Source organism: Vigna unguiculata, chromosome 1 (assembly GCF_037176805.1).
Source record: "Vigna unguiculata cultivar grain cowpea cultivar isolate G323 ecotype 2 chromosome 1, ASM3717680v1, whole genome shotgun sequence".
In the NCBI taxonomy this organism is placed as follows: Eukaryota; Viridiplantae; Streptophyta; class Magnoliopsida; order Fabales; family Fabaceae; genus Vigna; species Vigna unguiculata.
Window position 1 is genome coordinate 43,847,330 of NC_140792.1, and position 12,811 is coordinate 43,860,140.

Here is a 12,811-nt window from a genome sequence, read left to right on the forward strand (position 1 = left end):
ATTTATTATTATTACTATTATTATTATATATTCGTAAATATATAAAAAAATCATTTTTTCTTTGTTATCAAGATAAAAAATCTCTTCCATGATTTTTTTAGTGGTTCAAACGTGATAATATTATTTCTTTGATTATTGGTAAAGTATAGTTTTAGTTTTTTTTTTTGTCTTCTTTTGTTTTTGTTGCATGCAATGCTTTTACTATTTGTATGTGAGATTTTCATTTTTTACATAAGTTTCTACGAATATAGAATCGCAAATATGTAATCATAACAACATGTCTTGATATTTTTTTTTATGTTTCTTTGTATAGATAGAACATCCTATAAAATTAGAAGTGTAATGGTATTCTTAGGAATTGTTTGAGTTTTTTGAGCTGATTCATTCTGACATGATTATTATTTTTCTATGTGACATTTCTTAATTGTAGTCACATATAATTTTCTTATTTTAAGACGATACAATGATACGACGATACGACAACACAACATGACGATACGGTGACACGACGATATGACGACATGACGCCACAACGATACGACGATACAATGACACAGCGACGTAACAACACGACAACACGTTGACACAACGACATAACGATAGAACGATTCCACCATACGACAATACAACAACAATAATAATATTAATAATTATAATAATAATTAGTAATACTATTACTAATATTAATGTTAATTTAAATAATAATATTAACTATACCAATATGAATAACACTGATAATAAATAACAGTAATACTAGTAATTTTAGTGTTATCAGTAATAATATTAATATTACTATTAATAACGATATATAATAATAATGATAATAGAAATTATAGTTATTTAATTTCTTAAATTAAACTATTATTATACTAATTGTTTTTACAAAATTTTTGCATATGTAATTTCTAAATATTTGTTAGTTATTGAAATTAAGCATAATTCAATAAATATTTAATATATGATAGTAATTAAATATGCTTTTAATGCAGAAGGTTAGTGTAGAAAAATCTTATATTGCAATGAAGGAAATTACAGTGAAATCTTCGCACAAAAAATGGAAGAATAACAAAAAAAAGGACAAATTTATCATTCGAGATTCGAGATTTCTGATTATGCCCAATAAACCAACAGAGAAAAAAAATGGAATTAACAGGAAAAACCTACCTTAAAGATTAAGGTAAAACTAATTCAAATTTAATGTATTTAAATGTTTTAAAATTTATAAAATTCTCTATTCAAACAAAATGTAAGAATTTTTTAAAATTTGTAAATATATACCATATATTTCCTTTAATGTAAGATTCCAAATAATTTTTGTTTCACTAAGAAGCAGGGCGAAACTACGAAGTGATTAGGGGTGACAAAAATACTTGTGTTCACAGATATCCGCGGATAAAATCCGTGACGGATAGTTAATACCTGCGGATATTTATTATCTGCGGGTAGCGGATATTTTAATACTCGTTTATAAACGGGTCGGGTACAGGTATCATACTATCCGTACCCGCGGGTATCCGTTACCCACAAAAAAATTAAAATTAAAATTTAATTTATATTTTATTAAGTTAAATTTAATTAAAATTAAAATTATCAGTATATTTTATTATGTCAAATTTAATTATAATTAAAATTTAATGTAATTTAATTTAATTTTATATTTTATTTTATTTTTATAATTTTATATTGAACAATTTATATAATATAAAATTTTTAAATATTTGCGGGTATCAGGTATCCACGGGTACCCGCGAATATTTTTTAAGCGGATACCCGGCAGGTAAACAGGTGGGTAGTGGGCATATTTTTTTTCGGCGGGTCGGGTTGCGGGTAGGCACTATCTTTACCCGACCCAACCCGTTGTCATCCCTAGTAGTGATAGTGGAAATAAATTCCAATTTTTTAAAGAATTTGTTTTTATATAAATTTATATATTATTTATATTATGAATAATTATAATAAAAGATAAAATAAAAAAGTTAATGAAGACATTAATTTATAATAGAGATTAAAGTATTTTTTGACTATAATATCTTTTCACCATGTAAATTATTATGAAAGTGTGTAAGGAGAAATAAATATAAAGAGATAGATTGAGAAACAAAAGTTGGGGAACAGATGTTAGAATCTTATTATGATTTATGTATATTAGATTTATGATTATTTTAAGGATGTTTCTCCCTAATTAAGTTTATGCCATATTAGTATAAACCCTAATTTTGATTTTAGAACTCTTTTTTGAGATTGGTATGAACTCTAATTAAAACTTTTTTCAAATTATTATAACCCTTAATTATGAAATTTAGGGATTTTGTGTTTTTTGCTACCTATGATTTTTCTTAAAGTGTTGAATTTATACAGTGCTGCTTGCTTAATTAAAGTGGTATGAGTTTTGTTATGTTTTGTATTGTGATAATTGTGATTTGTGAATATAAATTTTATCTTTTTCTAAATAGGTGAGAGGTGATAAATTTTTATTAGAAAGATTATGATAAAGAATAAAAAAATCTATTCTTTTTGTAAAGAAAAAGGTTTATATGATAAAGATGAAAAAAGTATATCTTCGTTAATTAAACTTTTTATGAGAACCAAGAATTCGAGACAATGAAAAACAAACTCCTAAAGTTCTTAAAATTATATATAATGAATTTAAAAATTTATTAGAACGCGATTTGGGAAAAGTATCCTCAAATTTGACAATATCCACCAAATCAAATTGATGAGGTACAAAATGTTTATCTAAAATTGTATTCATGGTCATGGTTTGATATCATGATATAATAACATGATAATAGTGAATGATAATAATTTTTTTTTTTAAATTACACTATTATGTGTGTTTGTTTTAAGCAAATGAAATGAAAAAAAAATAAATAATTTTTTTTCTAACTAAAAAAATTATATATAACAAATCTAATTTCACACTCCTTATTGTTTATTTCTAAACTCGGTTTAACCAAGAAATTAGCCTTTTACTAGTGGGTTAACGGTGGAAGTGCAAATTAATAATTAAGGATTAATACATTTCTAAATATCCAAGTCCATGAATAAACCGATAAATATACAATTGGATTCACACTAATGTTATCTGTATATTGCACATGTTGTTTACAATTTTTTATGATTAATTGAGTTCTTCTATTATAAATTTGGGAATATTTTTTAATTATTCTCGTAACATCAATCACAAAAGAGTGATTTTAAACATGCTGTCTCAAAATACACAATAAGAAGCAAAATACATGTTGAGTTTACAGATTTTCCAACCTTATTTTTGGAAATGGATAGACTTATTATAGACACTTCTTACTTCAATACGAGGTGATTTCATTTTAGATTCGTTACTTTTCGGAAAAAGAAAATAGGTGTAATAATATTATTATCCTTTTGCTATTATTTTGGTTTTTCATTAAGGGATAACCGCTATGGAAATTTACATTAACTAGTAAAATTAGTGGCCAAAAGAATATGTACTATTAAAATACGGTGAAGGGATTAAATATCATAGAAATATTTTTATTTTGTAATTAGATCTATACATTAACGTGAATATGAATGTGGCTTCAAAATCTTATTCTAAACAATCAAAGCAATAATAATGCCTTCAAAATCATAATCACCAAAAATTCTTAAACAACAATGAAATTACATATATATTATAAATAAAAGAAGTAAAATAACAATAGCTTCAGTACTTCACGTTACATTACACTGGGTAAAAAAGTTACTTCGCAATGGAGCTAAGACATAAAACCTTATTTGAACGACTAACACAACGTTGTTGCAAACAAACAATGGACACGGCCCAACAGATTCGTGGGTTTCTTTTCAAAATGGAGGAGGTGGCATGGCTGGGCCGAAACAATCTCGGAACAAGCAACAACAGCACAAGCAGTAGAAGCTGCATTCCCCGGTCACCATGAATTAATTAAAATTTAGAATTAGAAACAAAAACTACAACATATAAAATCATTATTGATTAATTCACAAACACTATCATCATTTTATGCACTTTTTTTTCTTCTACATAATGAAACTCACCATGAAGATAAAAGGCCGCATATACCATCTGCACACCCACCAAAAAACCCACCAGGCCCAAAGAAACCAGGTCCTCCAGGTCCCCAACCAGGTCCCCCAGGTCCCCAACCAGGTCCTCCAGGCCCAGGACCCCAACCTGGCCCACCAGGCCCAGGACCCCAACCTGGCCCTCCACCAGGCCCAGGACCCCCTGGTCCTCCAGGTCCCATGTTAACTGGGTAGCTTTTTACAATAGAACAATTTGCAGAGAGGCACAGAGAAACAACTTTAGCACCGCAATGAAGACAAGAAAACTAAAATTTGAGACGAAATATATAGTTCCTGCCCTATGCTTCTATTTAGAGGAAGTAACATTCACCAACTTTCCTTCTTGTGTAAGGAAAAGAAGTGCATGCTTTACCAATCACCAAATATCTAACTATACTTCCTAACTATCAGTCAATGCCATTCTTACCTACCTCTTTACTCTACAAATCAAACAAACATGTTACTAAGAAGTTTTTGAAGTTCTCATGTTCACTCCTACACTTTCTCTATTAATGAAACTATTCCAAAGTTCACCCAGTGTTAGGTTCAATGCTTTAAATATGATTAGATTCTGTCCTTTTTGGCTGATGCTTATATCTATCTCATATATCTTCTTCAGAATAATACATCAAATTCTTGTTTTTTTTGGAACTCGAAGCAACACAAATCGATGGCCTGAACTGTTCTGTTTGATGACAGAAAAGACATGCATGACATAAGATTTTAATTTCACATAACAAGAAACAAATGTATAAAACGAAATCTTTTGTTGACAGTGATGCTACTAACCCTACTCTCATGAGTGATTTACTTTCATTATAACATTATATTTATTCTTCACATTCAATTCAATTTAAATATGATTTTTTTGGTAAATTTCATGAGAAGATCATTATATCCATTATATACGGTTGAATCATCTTTAATGTTGTGTTTGCTACATCGGAATATAATTAATAAGTGTTCATGAGATTGTGTGTAGAAATTAGTCTCAAACTTATATCCCTTTTATCCTGGTTCTCAAGCTTAATTGAGAAGGCAAAAACAAAAGACTTTTTTTTTTTTTCCAGATAAATGATACTTCTAATTTAAGATTATACAAACGTGTTTCAAAGTTCCTCCCAATCAATTGAAAAAAAGAAACAAATTGTAGGAGATTCACAACCACGAGTCAGCTATTCAAGTCGAAAAAGTGAAAAAAAAAAAGAAAGAAAATTATTGATAACGATAAAACAATATCACAGAACTAACAAAAACCTAAACGGGAAAAGAGTCTCAGATTAGCATTTTGACACATTCTTCATCGAAACGACAACCCGTGAAAATAAACTAACACGGTGCGCAGAAGTGTTGTCGCTGCTCATGCCAATAATACTTTCATCATCACTACTTCCCAAAATTTAATTCACTCATTTTTTTTGTCCAAACAAACAAACAAAAAAACGTTTCTTCCATTTCCAAATCCACATACCAATTCGATCAAAACAAAATAGTAATACAACGCTTGAAACGAAGAACAAGAGCAAAGCAGAAAAGAAAGTTTTCAAATCAAAATCTCCAACAATCCCAAAATGCAAGTAACAGTGATGCCAATTAGGGTTTGGGGGAACTGAAACATCTTGCGTCACAGACTCCCTCTTAAATACATCGGGCTTCTTCCCACTCTATGACCCATCTTTTGTACCACTAGTTATGGGCCCTCTTATTGAACTCACGAAGGCCCAGTAGCTTTAGATCACTAATAATTTTTGTTGTTCTCAAATTTTTATATATATTCATTTAGTAATATATTTTTTTTTATCAAAAACTAATCCTAAATTTTACACCTACGTCTCTTAAGCAAACGATATATATAAAAAATGAATTAAATTTAAATAAAATATAATTTGAAGGATAAAGATAAATCTCTTTATAGTATGTAGGTATAAATATACATAAATTTGGAGAATTGATAATTACATTTAGTTTTTGTCATTTCAAATTTACTTGAGTAGATTCGTTGTACTTTTTTTACAATCTCATTTTATGGTTGCTGATTATGTAGGAAAATGATTTTTTGACTACTCAATTTTGATAACTTTCTTTTACAATTTTAGATGTCATTATTTTAGTGATTTTTTATTTTTTTATTTTTTTATTTTCAATATTAAAAATCACTTAAAAGATGATAACTTAAAAGATGATAACTTATGTTGTAAGAAAAAATTGTTAAAATTTAGTAGTTAAAATATCATTGTCCGATTATATATGTCTAATGGCATTAGCAACAAATAGGTATATTTTTGCCGAACTATAGAACACCAATTGATTGAATAGAGAGAGATTGATGGATTGGGTGGTGAAAAGGATGTGTAAGGAGCAAATAAATAAATAAAAATAAAAATGGCAATTAGGAGTTGTCAGACTTGGCAATGAATAATGTCCCACTTCAATTAAAAGAGAAGATCCATGAGAGTTGAGGAAAGGAAAGTGAAAGTTGTTGATGTCCAAAGAAAAAATATCCCATCCATCATACCAACAAAGTAGTTGTTGCAGTGTGACCCCAAAAATAAAACAAAACAAAAACTGAAGTTGAAGCAAATCTATGAAGGATGATTATTTTGGTTGTTCTAGTTAAAGCAAGCTATATTAAGAACAAAATGATGACCTAGCTAGGTCATTGAATCCGAGTCTGATAGAAACAGATTTGGCAAACCGATTCTGAAAAAGGTTGTGTTTACAAAAGAAGTCAATGTCGCTCAAATTGGTCCCCAACAGATAGAGGTTGACAGTGTAGTCCTTGGATTAGTGGTCCTCTTCTTCACCAGTGGTCCATAAAATGTCCTAAAGTAGCTTCGTTCATGAATCATGTGTAAATGTGCTATACCAACCCATATCAAAACCATATAATAAATTAACTAATACAAACTTATACCAATTTATCAACATTTGCATTAATTCATCTCAGATATTTGTACACATACATCATACACATTAGAGACAAGGTAGCAGAATCAGGAAAAGGAAAGAAAGAAAGATGTTATAAGCTTTATGGGAAACAATGTAAGAGTTAGGTTTTGAAAATAACTAAAATAATAAAGTGGCATGGCATGGCATGGCACATGCACATTGAATCCACTGGGTGTTGGACCTTATGGACCACTGTGGGCCTTCGGTGAACAGAGAGCTTCAGAAGACTCCGGTGAATGGCGCAGAAAATCCACAAACGAAGCTGATAACTCAAAGATAAAAATTTAAATCTGTAACATCCTTCCTTTTCATGTTTTGTTTTCTTTATTTCCATTCTTTTGAATATGGGAGATTTGAGAGTTGCTTAAATTTTGTGTGGTCCCAACACATAACAATTTTAATCAATGATGTCACGCATTAACTACTTTATGTACCACATACACATGTGATGTGGTCAAACCAGGAATATTCAATACCATTTCTCAGTACATATCTCTCAGTTCTGCAAAATTACACATGTACAATTGCTACCAACACATTTCATCTTTCACCGATCCAGAGGAGAAGAAAAGAGGGTTCAAAATTTGATCCATGTGAAGAAGAACAAAGAAAGCATGGTATAGAACCAAATGGTGTGGTGGTGTGAAGTAAGGCAAGAAAATAGGTTAAAAGTGAAGAGTTTGGTGTACTAGATGATCCAAATTGTCAAAAGAATGTGCAGAAATATTGACTAAGAGATGTATTAAACGTGCCAGATTTAAGTTTGTCACGTAGTGGACTAACTAGGAATAAGTTTTTCGCCTTTTGGAAAGGGTGGAGGCATGGTGCTAGTTTTTTTTTGAAAAATCTTGTTGCGGTGGGTTGGTGTGATATCTCAAATTCCGAAATCATAGGTTTGATTTTCCAACAACTGAGCTAAACCTGATTTGGATGCAAAACAAATTCGGTTCTTGTCAGAGGAAATCACGTAATCGATCCTGAGCCACTTAGTTGAACCAAAAGGAATCACAATTTGAACTTGTGATTGAAGTTGTGTATGTACATGCACATTGTTCCACTATGGTTACCACCGTCGGTTTCGATTCACTGCACATACCAATTATTCGCGAGGTTATTTTATTCCTTTTTACTAACCAAACTTATAAGTATACAGAAATAAAATATAAATAAATTTAAGCTATATATTAAACTGGGTAAGGATGTATTAGATTGAAATGGGGATAAAGAGAAAAGACATTAACTAATGATCAGATAGAGACCCTTCCACTAATAAAAAAGCTAATTGACATATACATAATTAAATAACATAGCTTTCAATCACGTGCACCTAATCTCCATGATTGCCTTCACTTTCATTTGAGCACCAAATTATGGTCGTCCAATACTTCTTAAATATTTAACGCAACTATTCAAAAATGTCTTTATCTTCATATTGCCTTCATATTCAATCCCCACCCCCCATTTCTTTTTATTACCTAAACAATTCTTATATCAAGACGTGTTTAGATAAAATTGTCTAAAATACTTATAAGAGAACAATTATAAATTAAAACACGTATTAATCTTCTTAACTATAGTGTTTTGTGACGCAAAGGGGTTATAACTTTCGTGTTAATATATAGAATGGAATTTGTGTTTGATTTGCTTTTTCGAACAAAAGTTATGGATAACTAACCACCACGAGATCGCTTACCATACCAAGAATTTTTCTTGCTTTCTTTTCGACAGCAGAATTTTTCGTGCCATATCTAGTGGCAGACTTTTTCAGATACATTAATTGTGTTTGTGTTTTTAAACAGTAAAGCTACAAGTGTAGGAGTAGATAATTATTTAAACTGGAAATTAAATTTATCTATAGGTGGATTTGATTTAATATAAAATTTAAATTAAAACAATTTAACCATATTTGTAATGCATGAAATATAGTCAATTTTTCTTTCTCTTTTTTCCTTATTCAAATAATGAAAAACTATGAAAGGAAATTTTATTAGATGTTTCGGATGTAGGGATCAAACACCTACTTCCAACATTCAAATTATTTTTGAGTCTTTTGTCCGACGTCCTTCTTAGTGAGTTTATATAGTTTTTTCTCTTGCTTAGCGTCTTCTCTCCTCGACTGGTCGGGCGATCGAGGTACCTGTCTAAAAGACTTCGATACTTAAGTCAGTTTAAGACCGATCGATAGGTAGCAGTAAATGCTGTAATAAAATGCGAGTTGAAGGTCCTTACCAACATACCTTAAGCCTCTATTTATAGTTTTTGGTATGGGTTTGTGATTAAAGTTTCTTAATCATGTTTTAAACCAGATTACTGACTTGTATTTACTTTAATCAACCTTTTACCCGTTGATCCAGGTTTTGGTGTGACCGCCCGACCGATGGGTCGTGCGTCCCGTCGGTTGTCTTCATAAATGAGAGTCCGCCTGACCGATGGTTCTTGATTCGTCTGATCGATGTTCCTTGGTTCGTCTGACCGATGGTCTGATGGTAGGCCATACTGTACACTAGGCATTTTAAGTTGTAGTCAAACTTACACAAGGTTTACTTAACTACTTTACCAATGTTTTTTAGGTCAATCGGTTGTCGATTCTTTATTGGTTTGATTTTAAAAATTCTTATTAATCAGTATGTTTAGTATATCGTTGGACTAACCCAAATTATATAAAAATGATAAATTTATTATAATATATCTTTAACTATCTTGAGATTTCTTTATACTAATTATATATTATGATTTATTCGAACTAAAATTTTGAATGGAAATCTCTGGAGCGATTATTTGAAAGTAAATTTGTTAGTGTTGTTTATGGGAAAAATGTGTTTGATGATATGAAGGGTGATGGTGATTAAGACGACGATGATTGATCTTTGACAGTTCATTAACAACGGGCATGATGAAGGTTATTGGACAATTGGTGCAGACAATGTCACATTAACTTCACCAGCACCCGCTAAAGAAGGCACACTCATACATAGATTTGATGCATAGAAATTGTAGGAACATTAAATTAAATATTGGGATTTTGTTTAAAAATTCCAAAGCTGTGTGGCATGTTATAAATTAATCTAGGTTTTTGTAAACTACTATAACTCGGTAGTGTGAATTATGGATGATTGATTCTGTTAAGGAGGGTGTGTTGTTGTATTCTCTGCTGCGCCAGTTCGTCGTTGAATGTGACTTTGCCATCTATGATTTCACCGGCATGTGTTCCGCCATGCTTTCCGCTCTATTCCCATGGATGGATCCAACCTTCATTTATTTTTCGACATTGGATGTGCCACTTCACGTGTACCCACTAACACAACTCAATATTTCTCTCTGCTCCTATTTTCAATTATTATTATTATTATTTTTTTCTCCTTTTTCTGAAATCAATAAAATTGGAGGGCACCTTAAACAGTAGAACCATGCGAAGCACCATATTATATATTGTAGTGAAGGCGAGGGCGATTTAATTCCACTCCAGGGAGAGAGAGAATCCCGGAGAACCGTGCGTGGACTTAATATTAAACTTGTTAATTATCTCAATTCATTAATGCGTTTTTAAAGTTATAAGCTTGATTTCCTGGGAATTAAATAATGAACTATACGTGCAAGACAACTCAGCTCTCGCTTTTCCATTTTAATACTGCAAATTATTGGAGTTCATAGTTCAAACGGATTAATGAACTCCTTCTTTGGAAAGCATTAGCAGAAACTGGTTCCTGATTATTTTAAGCAAAACTTTTCGACGTTTCTTGAAATAATAATAATAAAGATTTTTATTTTTGTGTTTTGAAAAGAGCGCGAATAGAGACAAAGAGGGGTCGATTCAAGATGAAATCCGAACCGTTGATTCCACCCGTCTGAGCCTCTCTCTCTCGTTTTACTGTCTAGTCTCTGCTTTTGGACACAAAAGGGACAGCTCAATGGAGTCCATGCCCAGCGAGTGAAACCCCATACTATCATGTCGTTGTCATCTCCTGACCACAATACCCTTTTCCCACGCTACGAAAACCACAACAACGAGGGGTAGTTAAGTCATTTTCTAAACCCTCGCCAATAATTTGCGTAGTGCTCATATATCATTATACATACTTACCCGTTTATGAGTAGAGAAAACCAATTAGCGAATTTGTGTTTGTGATAATCTGAAGAAAGAGAGAAAAATGAGTTTAGGTTTTGTTGGCATACGTGTAACTAAACTACAATATACAATACACCCGCAGACCGTACACTGTTAAAAAAGCTTCTGATGAGGGAGAAGAAGAGAGGTTTGATAGAGATGCAACGTGCAGCTTGTTTGTACTTTAATCGATTCCTCACCAGAGCCAATGGATTCCTCTCTGCTGCTCTTCCTCTTGTTTTTTATTTTTTATTCTTTTCTACTTCTGCTTAGTTAACCAGTAGAGTGTGAGTGAGAACGCGAATTTGATACGTAATTTGTGAAAAGGGAGAAAGGAAGCGGTTGGTGCATTGAATCGTTAATTTGGTGGTGGCTTGACACGATGGAGTTCTTTCTTGCTGTCTAGAATAAAATTTGACTGAATATATACCAAGGATGAAAAGCCAATCAATTCTTGCCTTCATAAACTTGTTCATCTACTTCGTTTCTTATTGGAGATTGCCGACACTTTTTTGGAGAATTACTTGTCACAATGAACTCAAGATAATAATATGATTTAACTAACCAAACATCTACGATCAGCATCTACCAAAAAGGGGCAAAGGAAGATTGCTAAGCTAACCAATGCCGTAACTCAACACATTTTCATATGCTATTCATGCCTCTGCTTTGCTCTACTCCGATTCCTTTGCACCTTTTCTTTTTCAATTCACCAACCTAAATTACTTTCAATCCTCATCTTTAATTTGCTTTTTCATTTAATACTGTAACCGACCTTTCTTAAACAAATAAAATTATACCAATTATCATCATAATATAATGATTAGTGAAAGAAAAGAGATAAAGTTAGAATTAACATGATTTCGTTTTGTAAGGTTAATTGATGGTTGTGTATTTTGACATTTGCACGATAAGGTCATTAATGCAGGGTGATTCGTACCGGTACCACAAGCATATGGTAAACAATGGCATAGATGATTAGATTAGTGTGTATGGTGGCATTAATAAAGTGGACCTAGGTTTCTTTTGAGGGGAGAGATTGAGTGAGAAAAAAAAGTTTGATACGAAATGTGTGAGAAACCGGAAACAGATATCTGACTGTTAGAATCATAGAATGAAACAGTCATATATGATTGGACGGCCGTGATGTCATGATTTCCAGACTCCACTTCATATCATTCATTCCTTCAATAAATTATGCAATCGCAACCTTTCTTCTTTTATTTCTCTCTCGGACTCAACTCAAAATATGATATCCCTGCATCCATCCCCGGTGGTCCCCACCGTATCCTCCCCCATCCCTTCAGATCCAGCCGTGCAATGCGAATCATGAGATTCCCTTCCACACCCACTTCCCTACACATCATAACACTTTATCAAACCCCTCCCCCCGCGATAAAACCCTGTCGGTCTTCCCATCCCTATGACTCGCGAGAAAATAACGACACTCACAAAATATCGTCCCCATTTGGTCCACGCCTTTCACGTACACCCGTTTTCTGCGGCTCCTCTTCCATCCTTCTCAACGGATAAGATATTATGATCACCTCTTCGCACTCCCCATCCAACGGTTCGATTTAACCCACGTGTCCTCTTCACAGTTGCTCACGCAAAAAGAAAACGAAAAACCATCCATCACCTGTCACCAGTTCACCACCACCTATTTAACCATGGTTAATTTCTAACCTTACC

General features: G+C 32.1%; 1 protein-coding gene across 1 annotated transcript; it reads right to left on the minus strand.

Moving 5' to 3' along the window:
- Positions 1-3,623: 3,623 nt before the first annotated feature.
- Positions 3,624-4,333, minus strand: LOC114196274 (uncharacterized). The gene is made up of 2 exons (XM_028086871.2): positions 4,039-4,333; positions 3,624-3,898 (listed from the first exon to the last, which is right to left on the minus strand). The coding sequence occupies exons 1-2, from the start codon at positions 4,245-4,247 to the stop codon at positions 3,826-3,828; spliced, it is 282 nt and encodes a 93-aa protein (XP_027942672.1). The 5' UTR covers positions 4,248-4,333; the 3' UTR covers positions 3,624-3,825.
- Positions 4,334-12,811: the final 8,478 nt, after the last annotated feature.